General features: G+C 49.2%; 7 protein-coding genes across 7 annotated transcripts; 5 read left to right on the forward strand and 2 right to left on the reverse strand.

Annotated features, from left to right (window-relative positions):
* Positions 1-1291: 1291 nt before the first annotated feature.
* Positions 1292-1963, forward strand: N7511_004675 (uncharacterized protein; the record flags this gene model as incomplete). The annotated part of the gene is made up of 1 exon (XM_057127100.1): positions 1292-1963. The coding sequence occupies one exon, from the start codon at positions 1292-1294 to the stop codon at positions 1961-1963; it is 672 nt and encodes a 223-aa protein (XP_056985990.1).
* A 1674-nt stretch (positions 1964-3637) lies between these two features.
* On the forward strand, positions 3638-4935 carry N7511_004676 (intradiol ring-cleavage dioxygenase; the record flags this gene model as incomplete). Its single annotated transcript, XM_057127101.1, has 3 exons — positions 3638-3887; positions 3942-4406; positions 4472-4935. The coding sequence occupies 3 exons, from the start codon at positions 3638-3640 to the stop codon at positions 4933-4935; spliced, it is 1179 nt and encodes a 392-aa protein (XP_056985991.1).
* Positions 4936-5537: 602 nt separating this feature from the next.
* N7511_004677 (isopenicillin N synthase family dioxygenase) lies at positions 5538-6745 on the forward strand (the record flags this gene model as incomplete). The annotated part of the gene is made up of 4 exons (XM_057127102.1): positions 5538-5577; positions 5640-5825; positions 5902-6276; positions 6324-6745. The coding sequence occupies 4 exons, from the start codon at positions 5538-5540 to the stop codon at positions 6743-6745; spliced, it is 1023 nt and encodes a 340-aa protein (XP_056985992.1).
* Positions 6746-7033: 288 nt separating this feature from the next.
* N7511_004678 (histidine phosphatase family protein) lies at positions 7034-8701 on the reverse strand (the record flags this gene model as incomplete). The annotated part of the gene is made up of 3 exons (XM_057127103.1): positions 7034-7916; positions 7942-8071; positions 8122-8701. 3 exons carry the CDS (start codon positions 8699-8701, stop codon positions 7034-7036), a joined length of 1593 nt encoding a protein of 530 aa, XP_056985993.1.
* A 713-nt stretch (positions 8702-9414) lies between these two features.
* N7511_004679 (uncharacterized protein) lies at positions 9415-15157 on the reverse strand (the record flags this gene model as incomplete). Its single annotated transcript, XM_057127104.1, has 2 exons — positions 9415-14763; positions 14813-15157. 2 exons carry the CDS (start codon positions 15155-15157, stop codon positions 9415-9417), a joined length of 5694 nt encoding a protein of 1897 aa, XP_056985994.1.
* An 850-nt stretch (positions 15158-16007) lies between these two features.
* N7511_004680 (GNAT family N-acetyltransferase) lies at positions 16008-17390 on the forward strand (the record flags this gene model as incomplete). The annotated part of the gene is made up of 2 exons (XM_057127105.1): positions 16008-16973; positions 17028-17390. 2 exons carry the CDS (start codon positions 16008-16010, stop codon positions 17388-17390), a joined length of 1329 nt encoding a protein of 442 aa, XP_056985995.1.
* Positions 17391-18205: 815 nt separating this feature from the next.
* Positions 18206-22287, forward strand: N7511_004681 (ABC transporter ATP-binding protein; the record flags this gene model as incomplete). The annotated part of the gene is made up of 3 exons (XM_057127106.1): positions 18206-18238; positions 18295-19210; positions 19271-22287. 3 exons carry the CDS (start codon positions 18206-18208, stop codon positions 22285-22287), a joined length of 3966 nt encoding a protein of 1321 aa, XP_056985996.1.
* Positions 22288-22413: the final 126 nt, after the last annotated feature.

The raw sequence follows: 22413 nt of genomic DNA on the forward strand, positions 1-22413 counted from the left end.
CTTTTTTAGATTTATATTCCTGTCAACTTTGCTCATTGTTATTATAAACCTTGAAATGCATTTCAATCGGTCTAAAAGATCGAGTTGTCATTGAAGGTGTGGGCGTGCATTGAAATTGAGACTATGTGATATGAAATTGATAGCCTGAAATTACCACGGAGCAAGTTCACTCCTACAAAGTATCAAACTTAGCAAAGAAGATTACTCTTTGTTGAACCAAGGCAGATCCAATTGGCGAAAATTTATAAAGTGCAACCAAGGGGATCACCTCTAGCTCGGCGTGCTGAATGTCTTCTGAAAGCCTTTTGAATCTCTAATTTCGCTGAAGTTCAAATAACTACCCAGTAGTGTCCTCACTGCTATCAGGATTGGCTGAACTCGACATTATCCCATTTCTGAATCTTCGATCACTTTAATCTCAGGGTCAAAACACCTCATTCGAGATTGACGTAGTGAGATTCGATCAAGGCTGAAAATGTGAAGTCAGTCATCAAATGTAATGGTCACACTGAAGGTCCCGAGGGCGTGCCAGTGAAAGTCCGAGACAATCATTGCCGGACGCTATTGATAGTCTACTTCTCTCGACTTGCACAATAGCAAAGAATGACATTTTTGTTTATGCTCAGTTACTGAGAACAATGAGGTTGCCCTATTGATATGATTCACCGCTTTGGTTGTTTGGGTAAACATGAACGCGGCAGCTGGCAGGCACCTGACTCTTCAGATTAGTTATTACTTGAATCTCGTTTCTCCCTTCCCATCATAACCATCGCTATTGCTGTATCTTGAATCCCTCACGTCTGCCGTATTGAGCATCACTGGCTATCAGACGAACGCGTCGAAAATGGCGTCAGCCATATGTCGAAGCATGCTCGCGAATTTCCTTTCGCGGGTACTCAACATCCTTTTGAGTCCCAGTGGATCAGGCAATATGCTGAGCCAAACAGATGGTGCTTTGCTTACGAAGAAGGCCCCAGAGGACTTTGGCTACCTTTGGCTTTTAGTCTTCACCATTCATCTAGCTTTTTCTACCATGGTATTGTTTCGGTCTTTTCTTGGCTTTGAATGGTTTGGATCAAGCAAGCAATCCCTGACTGATATTCATTAGACGCGTTATTACTTAGGCAATGTGGCAGGCAGGCTTTTGATTCTCGAGATTTCCCACGCAGATGCAGCTCAGAAAGAAGAAGAGTGTCACAGGAACAAACGAACTCCAATCTTCCGAAATGGCAGACAAGCGATTCCGCTCATTTATCGTGCGCAGACGTGGAGGAACTCATCCAACGCCCTCATGCTGTCAATACTCTACAACATCATCCACTTGTTAGTCCGAACTTGCATCCAGACGTTCATATTCACACACAGTGCTCTACAACCCTTGGCGTACGCCATCTCATCTGTGCTTCTGTGTGACATGCACTTCTTGAAGACAGGTGCCGCAATCGCAGCTAGCTTCCCACTTTCATCATTGATGACGACCGATGACCCAAACAGATTACAATACCTCGCTGGCCCAGCTTTTGCTTTGGGCATGGCGAAAGCATTGACAAATGCAGCGGAGAAAATAGTCCAACACCTACTGATCTCTCCTCCCGAGCAGAGTGAGACAGAAACAAATACGCGGGTTGGAATGCATATTTTGGTAGTGATCCTCGCGATTACCTTTTGTGTGGTAGCTATGATACCAGGAACCATAGTTTTGACAGTAACTGAAGCAAGTCTCTTGCCTCCTGGATTGGAGACATTGATTCCGTCTGCGACCAAAGGCCGTGGGATGTTGGTGAGCGAGCTGCTTGGTGGATGCGAAATACCTTCTGGCTTTGCCGGATGGGTTACTATCATGAAGCCGTACCGTGTGGCTCAAATCATATGGCTTATTGGACTCCACCTCCAAAAGTGCCATTTGCATGTCCTGGTTGAGCTGGTCACCTCCTTCATTCTTCTAGCCGTGATTGCAGGGTAGATGGATGACTATGAATGAGACAAAGGTTTATCTTCTGCGTGATTGAAGTTCCGTGAAGCACTTCGGTTCCGTCTAAGGTACCTAGGTGTATGATCAGCCGTGACCTCTGACCCTAAGCATAACATACTCTTCGAGCTGCTTTCATCAACAGTCAAACTTGTTTAGGAATCCGCGACAGGAAACTTGTAGAAAAGATGCAATGTAGGCCTCTCTGCGCGAACTTAAACCTCAGAGTGTAGGCGGCACAGTAAAAAAGTCTCTACGTTACCGTTGTACGTCACCGGAGGTTCTTGATATTGAGGCCGCTGAATAATGGTTTTAGGTTCGGCATGGCGTCGGAGCCCTGGATGTGGTGTTGCCCCGATTGGGTTATCGTCCTTGTCGATCACTTCAACTTTGCTCCGGCCACTGTCTTGGCCAAAAAGAACTTGAGTGATTCATAGTGTGGCGGAGAAAGACACGCATATTCAAACATTGCCCCGTAGTTCCCCTGTCTCAGGAAAAGTGCACAGGATATATCCTGCAGCTTTCTAGAATGTTCGCAGAAACAAAGAGCTTCCTCTCCTCCGCAATTCCGCAATACGAAGCAATGCCAAGACATCCAGGTGCTTATGTAAATACCCTGTGTTTCCAGCCCTGGAGGTTTGGTGGTCTCTAGATAATTTCGGAGGACTCCGATATTCTGCACCTTACAGGGTCTATTGCACCGTCTTTTTTCCCCTATGTGATCTAGTTCAACTATAACGTCGCTTAATCCCTTTTGTAGGGTCTTGCCGGGGTCTTCCGCAGGGCCCTACGGGGCCGCCAAGAAAGAGTACGTACGCTGACTACGTTAGAACCTTGAATTTCCTCAGCTTGGTCACCGTGTGGCTGAGATACATTGAGCGCAGCAAAGTAGCAAAGAGTGCATTTAATTGCAATTTATATGCCGTGTTTGCCTACCATGACCAAACTGACACGGAGGCAATTGTGGACTGTTTGATAGTTCACTTGCCCGAGCGAGACACCTCGACTCTATATCCCACCAATACGAGGGACCGAATTAACAATGGGGCATCTCCAATGCAGCATTTGTGCCTGGTTAAGAAGCCTCGGAATGCAGGACGCCTCATCATCTCTGCAGATCAGTCGGATCATCCTCCACCTACCGAACTTCTTATGCTAAAATTGAAGTTCTTGGCATACTAGCCCCAGGCTCATGGAGAACCTGCAACAGACTACTTGCTTAGCCTAACTTGGCAACAATATAGTGTCTGTTTCGCCGGCGGACCCACCGGATTTCCTTACTGCCAAGATTGCTCTGGAACGGTAGCTACTCCTTCGATCACTACCCACTTCCAATCGGAGGCCGTTCAATCAATGACCCTGTATCTTAGCCTGTCTGCACCATGCCTAGTAGGCTGTGGACCTCTGTAGCGGGTCTGATGGGCCATTGCGCGCCCTTTGGTCGCTGAGAAACGATGTGATTCTTATTCGTGGAGTTTTGATGGAGCATATCACGCTTTTCGTCAGCTGTGTCTTGGAAGGAGTATACGCATTGATCCTTGGAATGGCCCTGGAATGAATATAAAAGCTGGGAGATCAACTGTTGAAGGTCCTCTTTTCTTCATCCACGTCAGTTCAACTCAATCTTGTCTTTCTCTTCGTCTAATACCTTGAAGATATATCAATACAATGGTTCAACTTGCTTCTGCCCTCGCCGTCGGCCTTCTTGGTCTGACTGCTGCTGTGTCCGCTCATCCCGGCCATGATGTTCGTGCTGAAGCCGCCGAGCGTGCTTCCTTCCTGAAGAATGCCAAGGTTCACCAGCGCAGTCTCGCGCAGTGTGCCTCCAAGCTCAAGGCTCGTGGCCACGAGAACGCCAACGTTGCTCGCCGTGCCAACCGTGTCAAGGCCATCCGCCAGAAGCGTGGCCTCCAGCACAGTGAGTTTCAATTCGTCTAATTACCATCACGCAGAAACTGATCGTATTACATAGGTGCCCATTTCCACAAAGCCCGCTCTCTTACCAGCATCCTTAACACCGATCACAACTCTACTCTAGTTGGTGTCAGCCCTTCTACCGACCCCAGCGTTCTATTTGGATCCGAGTCTACTTGCATCCTCGGCCCCGATGTCACCCAGGGACCTTACTACGTCACTGGCGAGCTCATCCGTGAGAACATCGTTGAGGACCAGGAGGGTGTCCCTCTCTATATGGACATCCAATTGATCAACACCAACACCTGCGAGCCCATCCCCGATATCTACACCGATCTGTGGCACTGCAACTCCACCGGAGTCTATTCCGGTATCGTTGCCAGCGGTAACGGTGAATCCTCCGATGAGGCCAACATTGACACCACCTGGCTCCGCGGTATCCAGCCTAGTGACAAGAATGGTGTTGTCTATATGGAGTCCATCTTCCCCGGCCACTACACCAGCCGCGCCACCCACATCCACGGTAAGGAGAAACTCCATTACGCGTAATCCTGAACTTGAAGCCTCAAATAACTGACACCGGACCAGTTCTCACCCACCCTGTCAACGAGACCACCGTTAATGCCAATGGTACCATCTCGGGTCTGTATAGCTCGTCGTCTTCGCACGTTGGCCAGATCTTCTTCGACCAGGACCTGATCACTGAAGTCGAGAAGACCGCCCCTTACAACACCAACACTCAAGATGTGACCACCAACGCCAATGACTCCATCCTCTCCGAAGAAGCTGACACCATTGACCCTTTCATGGAGTATGTCTACCTCGGTGACTCCGTTTCTGACGGTATTTTCGCTTGGATCTCCATGGGAATGGACCCCACTGTGGACACTACCGTTACCCCCGCTGCTTATTACACCGAGGATGGCGGTGTTGAGAACGAGAGCTCGGGCTCCGGTATGGGTGGCGGTGGTGGTATGGGTGGAGGCTCTCCTCCTGGCCAATCTGGTTCTTCTACCACTACCGCTGCCGCTGGTCGTCGCACCACTGTTTAGATGAAGCATATCGTTTTCATTTAGAGGAGACTACATCGCAGCAACGGTAATCCATTTGATGGCTTTATTGTCGCCTTTTATGTACTTCCTTGTATACTTGTCTTTGTTCAAGTTCAGTTCTGCGACCGCTGAATGCTAGCCAGGAGGCTTGGTCGCTCTATTTTTTATATTGAGACACTCCTTCCCGTGGATTCATATGCGACTTAGCTTATCCGCCATCTTTGGAAGTGAGTCATTCAGTATATACTTGTGATAATTATCATTTCCTGTCTTTCCCGACTTGTTCAAGCGATAAATTTACCCCCTGAAACATATACGGCATCACGTAGCTTGTCTGCCATTTCTCCATTAGCAGATTCGGATACTATGGCGAGTATGGTAACTCATTAGTGCAATGCAATAACGTTATAGTGATGCACAACAATCATCACTGGCCCCAATCTGTCTATCTGCGGGGAACTCGCATGATAAGAACGTGCCATGAACTTCGTAAGTTACCCCGCGTATTCGGGACATATCCCAATCCTATAAATCTACTCAGTTACGCTATTTTGCACTTCAGTTTCATCAAACGCAGGCATTCTCCAGTATAAATTGTAATTATGACCACAGAAGTGACCCCCCCAACCATTGACATTTCGGGTAGGAGACCATCACATCTAGATGGCGTAATATTCTTGCTAATGAAAACACGTTTTTTCCAGCATTTTATGGCAACGACAATGCCGCAAATCAGATTCTCATAGAACAAGTCCGCTTAGCTTGTAAAACATTTGGCTTCTTTCAGATTGTCAACCATAACGTTCCGAACTCCCTGCAAGAGGATATCCTGAAGGAATCAGAAGACTTCTTCAATCTGCCTGTGGAAATCAAAGAGAGATACGACAAAGGTGTGATGGCTTCCTTGAATCGTTACGATACCCAAAGTCATTGCGCGTTACAACATCTAATATGCTGATTGCACAGATATTGGCGGCCGCCACCTTGGATATGAGCGTCTTCGCGCCCAGAATTTCGAAAAAAAGACCGAAGGCGACTTGAAAGAGGGATATTACTTTGGCACGGATCTACCACTTGATCACCCCTATGTCGTCGCTGGTAAGCTCAATTTTGGACCGAACAAGTATCCCGAAGAAGTATCTAGCCCGAAACAATTCAAGTCGACAGTAAAGTTATATTTTGCACACTTGGAGGGTTTGGCCCATGATATCCTGCGCATATTGGCTGCCACGCTGTACTTGGACGAGAATCTTTTCGACGATTTGAACGATACGCCTATTGCCACATTGCGTCTGCTACATTATCCCCCACAGCCACCTACTGCATCTCCCGACGAGCGAGGTAAGATATTAATCTATGCGCGCCCCGTAATCTGATCTTTATGCAAGTTAAACAAAAACGAACGCATCCTAACTCAGAACAACCTCCAGGAATCGGTGCACACACAGACTTTGGCGGAATAACAATCCTCCTCCAAGATATGATCGGTGGTCTGCAAGTCATGAATCAAGCTACCGACCAATGGGTGGATGTACAACCAAGAAAAGGCGCCCTCGTCGTCAATTTAGGAAATTTGTTCATGCGCTGGACTAATGACACGTATATGTCCAACTTGCATCGCGTTATCAATAAGACTGGCAAGGAGCGCTACTCTGTTCCGTTCTTCTTTTCTGGGAATCCGGACTATCTTGTTAAATGCTTGCCCAGCTGTGAGGGCGCAGAGGGCGCGAAGTATTTGCCTATTTCGGTTGAGGAATGGATTGCTGGGAGATATGCTGACACATACGGCTCGACTGATGTTTTGACATAGACTGGGACTTGCAGAAGTGGATAATACGGATAGGGTGCACTTAAGCACGTGTTTCTACCAGTAAAAACAAAGATGCAGTCAAGTAACAACCATAATTAGTGTGCTATCCTTGATAACATATCCTCAAAAGGCCCCAGCTCATAATTATGCCTATGTTTACGAAGAGAGATAAGGAGCGAATCTAGTGCAGGTTTGCCATCTATATGCTTCTATGAACTGGCCTATACCGTATAGTCATAAATACAAAACGAAAGCGAAAGGCAATCCGCGAGAGTTCGTTCCCTTGATTTATGAAGAGGGAGCCCCATCTCCAACTTGGCTGCCCTTGGGATAATCACCGAAGCATGCCTTCTGATAGTTGGCGGCATGCTCCAGAGTGGGAATGCCATGCAAGAATCGATCAACAGAGCAGAAGCCATTGGTGGCTCCCTCACAGCCGACAACACCCTCAACAGGCAATGGGGCATTGTTGAGGACGAAACGGATATACTGTGTGGTTTCGTCTGTAGAGTTCAGAGCAAGGTTCTCGTAAAGCACCGGGTCCAAGTCATTGAACGAGTGGTTACGAGGGCAAGTCCAAATCTCAGACATGAAGCGAGCACCAAAGGGAGTCATCTCACTTAGAGAGAAATTGCGCTTCGGGGCATGGTCAAGGTCGCCTGGCAAGCCATGAGGACCGTACTTGAAGTAGTTAACACCAAGGGCGTTGATAACCGACAGAATGATATCGTCATGGGACATATCCATGTAGAAAAGCTGACCGAAGGGGAATTGAGCTTCGTTATTGTCATATGTATAATTAACGCTTGTGTCACTGGAGGTGATTAGCTTCTGTTGAAGCCGAGCTGCGAGTTCGAGGACGTAGCCAATTCCCTGAGCACGGCCTGTTGGAGATCCCCAGGCATAGTCTCCGTAGTACTGCACGTCGACATTGTACTCAAAGTCCTTCCACTCCTGTTCGGTGAACAACGAACAAAAGGAGGACCCCGCGAGACTGGTGTACTCGTAAACGCACAGATTCTGCATGGCAAGAACGTCATATGCGGTTAGATTGAAGTCGCTTGGAAAAAATTTCGAAAGACGAGAACGAGCGGCCTTCGTGTACCGAGGGATGAACTTTTCCGCAGAATTATCACTGAAGTATCCAGTCAATATGTTTTCCACCGAAAGGCTAACATGGAGGTATGTCGACTTACCCTTCAACATAATCACCATCGCACGTTTCGTATGAAGCAAGAGTGTTGTTGAAGCCAGATTTCTCGGGAATTATAACAAGGTCATATTCACTGTAGGAGCTGTTGGCACCATTATTACCAAAGAATCCACCTGTTCCGCAAAGTCAGTACTTTGTCATAGCGAAAAGAAGTTCAACTCACTGAGCCACCAACGGGCACTCTCTAGGATGCGACCTTGAGATGTGGTGCGGAAAACAGGCTTAGGTCGATCAGTGCCGTTTGGATAGACATTCAGAGAAGAATTCCAAGCCGCCATAGTGTCGCGATCAGCACGATACAGTAGTCTACCGTATTTGGTCCAGAAGTTGGCTCCTGATGTCGCCTCGGTGGCTGCACCAGTTTCCATCAGGGCGTCCGAGCCAAGGACATATTTCCAAGTATTCAGGAAAGTCAGCGGACCTGAGCCCACCTTTTTCTTTGGGTGGGACTTGGTATAGTTGGCTAACTTGGTGGCGAAATCTTGCATGCCTTCACCGTCCAGAGGATAATCCGTCGGGTACCGCTCTGCGTGACGATGCAGGACATGGACCTGAGACAATTCGCAGCCCTGCGGCACGCCCTTGGGAACGCCAAAGCTTTCGGCGTCCTTGTAGGGGCTTAGATTGGCCCAGCTCTTCTTCATGTCGAAGCCAGACACATAACTGGCCCCAGTTGGCTCTGGAGCTGAACATGACGCTGTAGCCGCAAAAGCGACCAATGTGATTGCAGCGACGTTCTTCATGGTCGACCCTCGGAGAGCGGAGAGCGGAGGTTGGACGCCAAGACGATGTTCACTCTTGTTCCTGGAGGGCTTCTGGCACCCAATTAACTCAGTCCCTGCCCAAAATCTCGATCTGCAACCAGAATACAGCTAAATTGGCGAAAAACGGTCTTTGGCAGTGAATTTCCACTCGGAAACCTTGAAGTTACCTTGGGGAAGTCTGTTGTCGGCGCTTTGTTTCTCCGATCTGGTTTCAGTACGTGATCGTCGTTCATCTCCCCGGAGTATCTCCGGCTCCTTCACAACTCTTCGAAGGATTCCGCCGTTCTCGCGATAAGACCCCTAAAACAGGAAATGAAACCCGAATCTTCCTGGTCTTTATCAGATGAAGCTGTTCCGATCTTTATCTAGCATGTCTCAGGGGTGCAGGCGTGCCGTTCAGGGGTTGAATCGAGGCACGTGACCTCTAAATATTGACGATTGCTAAAAGATGGCATGGGTTCTTATTGATAATATAAGAGTTCTGAAAGCAATTGAATTCATCCGAGGGGAAAATGGGGGGTCGGGGGGTGGACTTCTTGAAACTCCCGACGACATTGAGAAATCCTTGCTCTAGTAGGCTGATATTGGTTATGAAGAGGACTAAGTTAACTAGCAGTAGGAAGGGAGCTGCTGTGAAGGTCATTATAAGCACAGAAGAAGCTAAACTAGAGAGTTTGAAGTAGGTACAAGTCTCACAGAATCTTGTCATTAACCCGGTTGACTAATTCATCAACAGTAGCAACAACGTCATCCAGCAACTTGACAGCGAAGTCAGACCACGACTGTACAGTGACAATCTCAATGCAAAGAGTATCACCCTTGGGGAACGCCTGCACCTTAATCTCCCGCAAGGGCTCAAAATGTGGGTAGACAGTCTGCATGCGACTACTGGCAGTCATGAAAGACAGATCTTCAACGTGCTCAACGTCCTGGTGGACAACAGAATCGAACCAGTCAACTGTCTCCGGCCAGTCGGTACATTGCTGGGCAATCTCCTTCAATCCCATACCCTCGTATTGCGCGCTTTCAAGATGTTGCCGCTGGATAAATCGCAGGAGATCCATTGCAGTCCATCCCTTTGCAAAATTTACGCGCACAGGTGCATATTGCCATGATGGTCCAACAACTGCATCGGCATTGGGAAGGCCAATGTTCCGGCCACTGACTACCTCACCGAAAGTCACGTCATCAAGGGAGAGACGGCGCGCAAGACATAGTGCCCAAGCTGCAGTAGGCAGAGTAGCGACTGTGATGTCTCTCGGTCGTGCGGCGATGCTGACATCCTTGGAGATGGCGAAGTGGGCGCCAGAAACAATAGGGATGTCTGGTTGGATCTTTGTCATGCATGAGCCTTGCAGGAGATTTTGCCAGTACGGAATGCTGACCGCCATGTTGGCGCGAAGGACGTGGTCAACATATGAGGAAAATGGCAGGGCTTTAGGCACTGGTCTTCCCTCGTAAAGAGCTGAGAGCTGTTGCAACAAAATAGGCAGACAGATCTCATCATACTGAGCATGCGAAATGCGCATAAGCAGGCTGCTCTGTCCGTCCACATGTTGAACGAAAATGAACTTCACGAAGGGAGATCCACGCTGTATGCGCGATTGAACGTCTACCTCGCAGACCTTTTGGCTGAAGGCCTCGATGTCAGTGTCGATCTCGTATTCGACGATTGGACATTCGATTTCTTCCACCACCACGCCCAGGGATGTTCCATCATGCTCGACGAACATCGTTCGAAGAATCTCATTACGAGAAACAAGCTCCTGACAGCTTTTGAAAAGCTGGTCACGGTCCACCGCGATGTCCATATAGAAAATTTCGTATCGCACGGAATAGCGAGGAAGTTGAACGGTACCCTGGACAGCAATCTCCTGGAGTGGTCGGCTTGGATACGCGTCGATGACCTTCCACTCGGGCTTGGCCAGCTTAGGATGAATATTGGCGATGAATGATTTGATGTCGGTGCATGCTAGAGTACTGAATGGTACGTATTCATGGGCAACCATCTCCGCCGGCTGAGCCTCAACAGCATGTTCAGCCATGTCAGACAGAGTCCGGTGGTCAAAGATGGTAGTCACAGTCAGCTGCAGACTTTCAGCTCGTGCCTCGGAGACTAACTTCATGGCACGGATGGAGTCACCTCCCAGGTCAAAGAAGTCATCATCCAAAAGAATATTCTCGAAGGGGACCTCCAGAATTTGCCCCCAGAGTCGTTGGAGCTTTTGCTGAGGGACGGTCGCCACAGCGGTGCCACTGTCGTGTCTCTTGACGCGAGGTCTGCTTAGTCCGATTTGGGCATCTTTGGCACGAACAATGATGACTGAACCTTCACTGGTGTACTTCGCCAGTTGGTTGGTAGAGCAGAGCTTCGCAGAATGGCCAAGCCAAGTTGGCGTGGTAACAAGGTCGCCCACATCTGACTTGCCCTCCCGCTCAACGACAAGTTCTCCAACTCCGCCAACAGGAACCAGGCATTCATGGTCGTTGGGATCTACAATCCAAGTTGCCTTTGCATCAGGATAGATATCCTTGGCGGAAAGACTTTTTGGACCTATTTCGGATAGACGACGTTGTTCCGTCATATCAACCTGTCCGGTGGAATCATAGATGCTTTGAATGCGCTGGCTTGGGTTGTCGATGAGCTTCTGGATCAGTTCGTCAAATTGCTCCAACACTCGCTTCATCTGAGGGATATCAATTGTCTTGGAATCAAAGCTGGCCATGATAAGAAATCCCTTATGATCGACTGTGAAGACCAGCATGTTGGAATACGAGTTGAATTTGAGTGCTTCACGGGCGGCCTCGGCTTCGCTTGTGGGAACGAATGCGGTTGCAGGGTTTTTCTCCAAATTAACAGCAGTCTCCTCAGCGGTTGGATGGATGACAATGCCAGTGCGCAACTCGCACGCCTCCCGTGCATCGGCGTTCAGGCGTCGGATGTGCTGCAGACCCATGTGCTCGTGCGGAATGCGGTGCAAGGCTTGATCATGAATGCTTTGAAGATAATCCGATACCCGAGCGTTGCGGTCGACACAGACGCGAACAGGGACAGTGGTAATCATTGGACCCTCAATCTCTTCTACAGCTGCGACAGGCGCCGTTCGGCCGGTCATCGTCTCTCCAAAGACAATGTCATCTGATGATGTGTACTGCGAGGCAAGAAGAGCCCAGGCGCCTCGAATAGCGGTGGCGATGCTAGTTGTTGAGCTTGATGATGGACGAGGCAGCTTGACATAGTGCTCCAGTAAAGAGTCGGCGCGAGGTTGGTATCCCACGCATGGGATGACAGGGAACTGAATGGACGTAGCACCTTGCAGTTGCTGAGTCCAATAAGACTTGGATGACCTTCTATCAGTATCCAGAAGCCACTTGATGAAGCTCTTGAAGGGGGCTGGACTGCCCACACTCTCACCGCGATATGAGCGGTTCACCCGATCCACGATCAACGGCATGGACCAGCCATCATATAGTGCGTGGTGAATGCTGAGAACAATACTACTCTTGTTCGTTGTATCATCTTTGACTATGGCAAAACGCGCAAGCTCTGTGCCCAGACCCATTCCTTTCAATGTGTCTTGGTTCAGGTATTCGGCAAGATTAGAGCTCTCGGTCCAGGGAGAGCTTGTCCGCACGACTGTTTGCATTAAACCGCGACGGGGTACCTGCACAATCCTGGTGCGTAAGATTCCAGAGTCTGCAGATACACCCTCGAAGGCAGATCTCAGCTGCTCGGCTGCACTGGCATCAGGAAGTTCTATCACTCGCTGTGCGACATATGCATCTGAATATTTGGCCGAAAGAGCCATGAGTGCTTCTTGGAGAGGAGTGCAGGGATAAACATCCTCTACTTCAGCGGGATCCAAATTGCAAAGATGTGCAACCTCCATCTGGGCTTCCTGAGGCTCCCAGCCCTCTGGGATGAGCGAGTAGGGAGGAATATCTGGCGTTTCCGTGCTCTTGATTTCCACCACATGTAGGGCTAGCTTCTCGATGGTTGGATGTTGAAAGATGTCGGTGACTTGAACGGCGAGAAGTTGCTCGCGTGCAGCAGCTACCATTCTCATGGCTTTTAGTGAGTCACCTCCAAGACTGAAGAAATGATCGTGGACGCCAATTTCAGTATCATCTCCAAATAGCTTCATCCATAGAACTTGAAGTCTGTGCTCCATCTCTGTGCGAGGTTCTACCTTCGCTGCTGTGGAGATCTTCAACTCGGCAATGTGTCGTCTTGTTAGCTCGCTCGCCAAAGCACGGAGCTGTTTCCGGTCTGTCTTTAGAGAAACCAAGAGTGGCATCTGGTCAAGTGGAATATATGCGGCAGGGATCATGTATCGTGGGAGATTAGTCGCAAGAGCCTCGTCAATATCGGACAGAAGCCTTTGGAATGCAGTCGAGAACGAAGTGATCTCTCCAGGAACACCCGTCTTCTCGCTCTTTTCCTCTGCCACGAAGACTACCAGTGTGGCATCCGATTTCTTTCCACCCGGAAAGACCACTTCCGCAGCGACGCTTGCTCCGACAGGAAGGTAGTTTCGGACGTGGTATTCAACTTCACCGAGCTCCACTCGTTGACCTCGAAGCTTCACCTGCGAGTCTGCACGTCCGATGAACACAATACTACCAGATGCATCGGGGTCATACCGGACCAGATCACCTGTTTTGTAGAGACGACCCTTGCGACCTGGGTAATTTCCGCCACCTGCAATCAACCAGGCAGGGTCCTCGATGAAGACCTCTGCCGTCTTCTCTGGGTTGTTGAGGTAGCCATCACCAACAACTGGGCCTTCGATGAGCAGCTCTCCGACAGCACCGATCGGAACCAACTGGTCCTCGTTGGATGGGTTCACTACCCACGTCGTTCCTCCAACGCCCTGTCCTATACTGGTGTACGACCTATCGAGAGGAATGGAGTTGTTGATCGTACAGCCAACCGTACATTCAGATGGCCCGTAAGCAATGACAATGTGCGTCTTTCGGCCCCAGTCCGCAGCGTCACTAGCAGTGATCGCTTCACCACCGAGACCCAGAATCTCCAACGAGGGCATGATATCGGGAGCTAGAACACGCGCAACTGATGGTGTCATATGTGCCATGTTCACGCTCATGCTACGAATAGCACCGCTGAGATCGTTGACTCTTTGATCCTCTGATGGCACACAGATACACCCACCATTAGCTAGAGTGCACAGCATACAGTCTACACTGACATCGAAAGCATATGATGGGAAATCCAGCACGCGCGAGTGCTCTCCATATCCAACAGCTGCGGCACGAGGCACCGCTCCACTGGTGTAGTTCGAATGAGAGATGACCACTCCCTTTGGCTTGCCCGTACTCCCGGAAGTGAATTGGATGTATAGGGCCGATGATGCGGGTACGATCGGTAAGATGACAGACGGAAGCTCAGGTTGAGTTTTAAATAGAGTTGGCCCAACAACAATCTGCGTTCCATCAGGGACGATACGAGAGCCAAGACCTGTCTGCAACTCCGACGTCAGAATAAATTCCGCATTCACCTCGGTGGCAATTGTGCTAAGTCGTCCCTCTGGCTGACTAGGATCCATAAGGACCAATGCGCCACCTGCTTTCATAACTGCCAATACACCAACAATGGTCCACATTGACTTCTCGAAGCACAAAGGCACAGCTCGACCGATTCGCAGGCCCAATTGGACCAGATGTTTGGCTAGCCATGTTGACCGCTCCTCGAGTTGTGCATAGGTCATTTCCCCGTCCCACGAGACAACAGAGGGACGTTCAAGCTGGCTTTGTGCCTTCTCGCTGATCATATCCTGGATACAGCGGTCGATTGTTTGTGGCATTGGACCATTCCATTTCCATATTTGTGCGAGTTCCTGATTTTTGATCTGGATAGCCTCGCAAACAGGCTGTTCCAGACCTGCAACAATGAAGGAAATAACATCCGCGAAAACATGGGGTAGAATGGCGTTGACGGGTTGGGTTGCGGTGGGAGCTTTCGAAATTCCACGAATATAGAGTTTTCCCTGCGAGTATTTTGCTTCCAAATCAAATGCGGACTGACTTAGTTAGCAGTTGAAGAGTTTCAGGAAATACGGAAGTACTTACATCTGTGGTTTTGCCAGAATCCTTCAAAGCCATTATGTCTTCGGCTTCGGAAAAGTCACCCAAGGTTCGGATGACTTGCAAGGCCGACCCTAACGTGGTGGCATCCCCCTCAATTACATCCTTGATGAGGGCTCCTTGAACCTTTCCGCTTTTCTCCCAGGAAAACCCTGCATCTTGACTTTGTACAGTCCCGCGATGAAGCAGAAGCACCCAAGCCAGAACGAGGATCGGCTCTTTATCAGTCTCAGGAAGAACTGCCGCACAATTCAACCAAATTGAGTCATCATGCTCGGGAGAAACATCGGGAGCCAAAGAGGCAGCACCGGGCTCAATGTACTCGCCCATGTTTACTGACAGTAACTCTGAAGGAAAAGACTTGCCAAGAAAATCACCCGCATTGCAGAAACAGACAGGTTAAGTATCGTTGATCACCAGGAACAAAATGCCGCAAGCCGCGCTACACTCATGGAACCATAACGGACAAGGTCTAACCGATTTACGCCGAGCCTTGCAAGACATGAAGCCAAGGCGTATACTCCAAATATACCAAAGTGGAGCACTGTATTGTTATTTTACACAATACGTAACATTCGGTAAATTACAGATACAGACCCTGCCAAGAATGCCGAGATGCACTGCCTCGTAAGCTTGGAAGCTCCGCAGTAATCAATCAGCAGGGTCCAGTGGAGATCGTTGATGATCAAGGCCTTGACAGGCATCCTGGTGCGGTCGGTTCCGTAATCGACCTCAGTATACACTGTATACAGCTATACGTGCCCGCACGCTTGCTCAGTTCTGTTTGTTCGCTGGGTCTAGTGCGAGCACATTTCTGCGACATCGGATCCTTGAGAGATGGATCACGATGATCATTTTCCAAAACAATCATGAATTGTTTTCAACGTCGTATCATGGTCTGCTTCGGGCAATTTGGTTGAAATAGCCATCTGCAAGTATGGGAAACCATGTATCGTACATGTTGCCTGTGATGATAGCCAAGGACTCGGCTTTCGGAATAGCTGGCAACTACACACCAAAAAAAGCTAGACAAGGATTATCAATTTTCTATGCACATGGAAATCTCCGATCCGAGCATCCTCGGACGACGCTGCCCCCAAATCTCGCGTGCTGATCGACCTGTTATTTAGTCCCTGTGGTTCCTCTTCATAGCTTGTCGGCGTTGGTATCATCCTCTATCATGACCATGAACAGTCTCCCCTTAGTGCGTCTTCCAGAGCCCTGGAAGACTACCTATGAGCTGGACGTCACTTCTACTGAGCACTCTGTACGCCGATTCCAGCTGCGCAGAGCTCCCCGTGCCGACGATGGTGTGCCACCCCCGAAGCCACTTCACCATGCCTCGTTGAGTTTTACAGACCTGGCCCAGCCTGATCCTTCTTCCACGCCTGGTGATGGAAATAACTCTCTCTGGGCTCGCGCCCAACGAAGTCCCGTCACGCATATCACATGGTCCGGCTCAGAAACACCCACTGTGGGCCAGATTTGGAATATAATCTATGCAATTGAGACATTGCACAGCGAGTTTGAGATATTTCGTGCTGTGCTTTCCGGCGAAGGCAGTGAGCTACTCTCATGTGAGCTGCGAAGCGTTGGTCTGGCCATCGCACACCCTGGGCCTTCTGCGCCACCGGGGAAGCCCATCCCGGTTTCCACAAACCACATTGGCCAGCTAGTCTTTTCCCGCAGCAACTTCTGGCAAGGAGCTGGGTCGCCCTTTGGCACCCGTCCTGCATGGGTATCGGACCCGGGAGTTTACAGCTTCATGCGCAAACCCTTGAACGAGTACCCTACCCGTCCTCGCCAATACACTGTTACCACCGGATTTCCTGAGCGCCGCGTTCATGCCCACCACCCTGTGCGTTCACCAAAGCCGGCCCCGGGATCCCGTATATACAGTCGTTATATCCCACACCTGAACGAATTCTTTTCGGTCTTTGCACTGGACTACAGAAATGATGAGCATCTCCGGCTCTTCAACACTTGGCAAAATGACCCCCGGGTAGCGCAAGGTTGGAATGAAACTGGAACTTTGGACCAGCATCGCCAATATCTGAAGACCATTCAGGAGGACCCGCATCAAATTGCCGTGCTTGCCAAATTCAATGATACCTTCTTCTCCTACCACGAGCTTTACTGGACAAAGGTATCTTTCCACCGCCATTATCATTCGCAAGAACGTCTGCTCACCATATTCTAGGAGGACCACCTGGGCGCATACTACCAGGCAGGTGATTGGGACCGAGGCCGCCACTCTCTTGTCGGTAACGAAAGGTTCCGTGGCGCACACCGCACAATGGTGTGGTGGTCTAGTTTGATGCACTACATTTTTCTAGACGAGCCCCGAACCGACTTTGTCACCGGGGAGCCGAAATACTCCAACCTAGCCCCCCTGACGTACGACCACGCCACAGGAATGAACCTGGACAAATTGGTGGATCTCCCTCACAAGCGCTCTGCGCTAATTCTTGGAAGTCGGGAAAAGTTCTTCCATGTAGCACCCCTGCGGTTTGATGGGTCCGACATGTTGGACCGTAACCCGTTCCGTTCTTTGAAGCTATGATGTACATAGAACTTACAAATATAAAAATGTAACATGTTTGAAATCATGAACACGGCACGAACGAACTATCCATAACGAATGAATCAGCCGAAGGATGAGATATATCCGCTTAACCCCGACGACGTTTGTCAGCGTATTGCCGTAAACGTTACTTTTTACTTTTAATGTCTCAATTTTGCCAAGCAAAGCCAAGTGAAGTCAATTCTAGGCGAAAACGCGTCAGCACCATCTAATCTGATTCGGGATGAAATCCAGATACTACATGGCCGGGTCATCCCGGCATTCCTTCGTAGCCAAGTTGCCCCATTTTGCAATAGTGAGATTTGGAGAACATGCGCCATATTTAAAACGCCAAGACATTTTGGAGAAAGAGTTCATGTGTCAGTTGCTCCTTAGAAAGTATTGATCATCAGTGTCCCACGCATTGTATAAGCGACGTATACTGTGGCAGCAATCGCTCCAGCAGTGTTAGTGCCGCATGGAACGATCAACAGTGCTCGGGATCGGATTCGACTTCCCCTTACTGCTCTTGAGGAGACGATCCCCCAGTCCGATACTTAGTGGAGATCCTCAGTTCTCGGCAAACAATTTCGGTGTTACTAGCGTGGATGTCGATCTGATAAGGGTCCAAACTTACGATACATTGAAACATACGAAATTTGCAAAGTTACGCAAAATTACATGGTTACACGGTATATTACAATACGCCGTTCTCTTGGTATTCCAGCGGGGCGTGCATTTTTGTCAAGGTTTCTTAAAAAGTTGAACACGGTGATGTTTCTTCTTCATCCCTCCTTAGAGAGAAATCATTCAACATGGGTGAACCAAATGCAGCACCCAAGCGCACCGTAAGTAGCACAGTATCGTTATCATTGACTGCAGAAGCTGATCGAATCTGCACCAGTGGAGAGACAGGGCTGTCTTCTTCAGATTGTTTGTCTATGGCGAGCCTAGCAAGTCAGACATCGCTCTACTGGTTCTGGCAGTTGTCTCAGCAATCGCCTCGGGAGTCCCATTCCCAATCATGTCAATCGTCTTCGGTCAATTGGTGGATGAGATGAACTCGACAACCTGCAACGCGAACAGCTCGAATGGTGCATCCTATCAAGCGGCAATCAACTCCAGAGTCCTGATGATTGTCTATATTGGAATCGCCTACCTTTTCCTGGTCTACATCTATGTTTTCACGTGGAACATTACGGGCGAAAGACTTGCTCAGCGTCTCCGTGAAAAGTATTTCAAGGCTTTGCTCCGGCAGGATGCGGCTTTCTTCGACAACCTTCCTGCTGGAGAGGCCTCCTCCAGAATTTCGGGCGATATCACCACCGTGCAGCAGGGTACATCTGAGAAGGTAGGCATCATGATGAACTCTATTGCCTTTTTTGTGACCGCCTATATTGTTGCCTTCATCAAGGATGCAAAGCTGGCTGGTATGCTGGTCTCATTGACTCCAGCATATCTGATTATGTCCCTGCTGGGAGGATACTTCGTTCAAAAATACTTTGGACGCGCACTGGATAGTATGACCAAGGCATCTTCAGTGGCGTTGGAGGCATTCTCGAATACCATGGTTGTTCATGCTTTCTCGGCGAATGTCAGACTGGAGGAGAAGTTTATTGAACTTTTGAATCCCGGCCGAGTTGCCGGCATTCGGAAATCTATTGCAGCTGCTAGTCAGGCTGGTTTGCTTTATTTTATTGCATTCTCGGCCAATGCTTTGGCATTCTGGCAGGGTTCGAGGCAGATCGCCGATTCGGTCGAGAATGGTGGAAGTATGACCGTTGGAGCCACATATACTGTCATTTTCATTCTGGTGGATGGTAAGTTTCTGCTAAGTTGTTCTCAAGTTAAAAATAATATTCTGACCTTGTTGAAATTAGCCTCCTTGATTCTCAGTCAAGTTGCACCGTTCATCCAAAGCTTCGACGCCGCTTCGGTCGCATTCACCAAGCTACGTGCCGATATCGATCACTCCTCCCTCATCGACGGAACCGACGAGAATTTTGGTGAAGTCTTGTCGGAAGTCAAGGGTGACATTGAATTGCGCAATGTCTCGTTCGCGTTTCCCTCTCGCAAGGATAAGCCAGTGCTCCAGGATCTATCTTTCTCTTGCCCTGCTGGCCAGCAAACTGCTATCGTTGGCTTGTCTGGGAGTGGAAAATCTACTGTCGCTGGAATGGTGACTCGGTTCTATGATGCAATCGAGGGATCTGTATTGTTGGACGGAGTTGATGTGAAAACTTTGAATGTTCGTGCTTTGAGAAGCAATATCAGCCTGGTGCAGCAGGAACCATGCCTGCTTGACCGATCCATTTTTGAAAACATTGCCTTAGGATTGATCAACTCCCCTACCCATAGCCATCTCAAACCAATCCTGACAAGCACAACGTTAGCTGAGATCGCACAGGCTGTAAGGGATGGTCAAGGGATTGTGCCCGCATCTCTGGAACATGGTGACCTTGCTCGCAAGATCGTGGACTTGGTTGAAAATGCCGCTTTGCTGGCTGATGCCAATGGATTTATCGAAAAGCTACAGGAAGGATATGGTACAATGGTCGGTTCCAGTGGCAACTTGATCAGCGGTGGGCAGAAGCAGCGTATTTCTCTGGCGCGTGCTTTAGTCAAGGATCCCCGAATTCTCATTCTCGATGAAGCCACTGCTTCCTTGGATTCTGCAACCGAAATGCGCATCCAACGAGCCATTGAGACTGTTGCTGTCGGTCGCACTGTTATCACTATCGCCCACCGTTTATCAACAATCAAGAATGCCGATAATATTATCGTCATGAGGCAGGGAAAGCTCGTTGAGCAAGGTAGTCACTCTGACCTTTTGGCTCGCAATGGTGCCTATGCAGAGCTTGTCCGTCTACAGAATCTCAATGTTCACGGCGCGGGAGAAGGGTCTTCGACTCGGTCTGTTTCGCCAGTTGATCAAATCAACGAAAAGACTCAAGAAACAGATATCTCGGCTGTTGATGATCTTCCTGACAATAACGAGAAGGCCGTTGTGGCCGAAGGCAAAGACTCCAAGCCTAAGGAGAAGGCCGGCGCCGTTTCAACTACTCGATCGTTCTCTGCCACAGTCGGATCTTTGGGCTCGATGTTCCGTCCATACACTTTTGTTCTGATTCTCGCCGTAACAGGTGCTGTGGTCATCGGAGGTACATACTGTGGATCGGCTGTGATCTTTGGTAATGTTGTCGGAAAGCTCAGTGGATGTGAAGACCCGCAGAACATCCGTGATGCAGGTGAATTCTTTGGTCTCATGTTCTTTGTCCTGGCTATTATCGAATTCTTTGCAAACTTCCTCAGTTGGTCTCTGTTCGGATGGATGGCAGAGAACATCATCTACAAAGTCCGAGTTCTCTCACTACGCTCCATCCTTGAGCAAAATCTTGCATGGCACGAGTCTAATGACCGCAACCCATCACTTCTGCTTTCTTTGATCACGACTGATAGTAATGCCCTCGGAGGTTTGACTGGCTCAGTTGTCTGCACAATCCTCTCAATTTGTGTCAACCTGGTCGCTGCGATCATCATGACACACATCATTGCATGGCGTATCGCTTTGGTTTGTCTCGCTGTCATTCCTTTAGTACTTGGAGCTGGATGGATGCGAGTCACCTCTCTCGCTTCATTCCAAGAAAAGCATCTGGAGGCCTTCGCCCGTTCCGTCGGTATCACTGTCGAAGCGGTGAATTCTATTAAAACTGTCATGTCTCTTTCACTTGAGCACGAAATCATGGGTACATACCGTCGTTCACTAGCAGCTCCCATGAAAGAGATGACCCGTCAGAGTGCCTGGGTTAACCTCTGGCTCGCTATTGGGTACGGCATGAGCAACTTCCTTTATGGTCTTGCATACTGGTGGGGAGCGAAAAACATCATTGAGGGTCGCTATACACAGACCCAATTTTTCATCGTCCAACTGGCTCTCCTCGTCAGCTCCCAGCTATGGGGTCAAGTATTTGCTCTTGCACCAGATGTTGCGCGCGCCTTCCAGGCCACTCGCCGGCTACTGAATCTACTGGATCTGGGATCCACAAAGAACCTATCAAACCCTATTGAAGGTCTCCAAAGGCTGCTTGGGAGTTCAACAGCTGATATTGAGGCTGCAGCCACTATGCGCGAGAAGATCGATGACACCCGCAGCGGAACTAGCGTCTCATTTAAGCACGTTCGCTTCACTTACCCTGCCAGACCCGATACTCGTGTCCTCCATGGACTAGACTTGAACATCAAACCTGGTCAATTTGCTGCATTGGTTGGACCCAGTGGTGCCGGCAAGTCTACTATCATTTCCCTCGTTGAACGACTCTACACCCCCGAGTCAGGTATCATTGAAGTCGACGGAAAGGATATCGCCCACGGAGACATCTCATTCCGTGATTCGATTGCCTATGTTCCACAACAGAGTGTGATGTTCGAAGGAAGCATTCGTTTCAATCTCGCACTTGGCGCCCGGCCAGGTCACGACATCTCACAAAGCGACATGGAAGAAGCATGCCGATTGGCCAACATCCATGAGACAATCATGGAACTACCAGAAAGATACGATACGCCTTGCGGTCCCAACGGTGATCGTCTCTCAGGTGGTCAGAAACAACGACTTGCGATTGCCCGCGCATTGATTCGCAAGCCTAAATTGCTCTTGCTTGATGAATCGACGAGTGCCCTAGATGCAGAGTCTGAGCGTCTTTTGCAGGATGGCTTGGAAAAAGCTACCAAGAATATGACGGTCATTGCGATCGCGCATCGCCTGTACACGATTCGCAAAGCTGACGTGATTTTCTTGATTGAAGATGGGCGCTGTGTTGAGCAGGGTACACATGCTCAGCTGGTTGAGCGCAGTGAGTCTTACCGGGTCAATGCCTTGAACCAGGCTGTTGATGGATAGAGTTTGGGGTGTTTATAAAAGTAAAGATACCGCTTCTTTGATATCTAGATTTATATATTTTAATTGTATAGAGTTGATCGTTTGAACCCAACCACTTTCCAGTTATCAAAAATTGTTACTTGCAAG

The sequence above is a fragment of the Penicillium nucicola genome, assembly GCF_028828085.1.
Source record: "Penicillium nucicola strain IBT 29836 chromosome Unknown utg000003l, whole genome shotgun sequence".
In the NCBI taxonomy this organism is placed as follows: Eukaryota; Fungi; Ascomycota; class Eurotiomycetes; order Eurotiales; family Aspergillaceae; genus Penicillium; species Penicillium nucicola.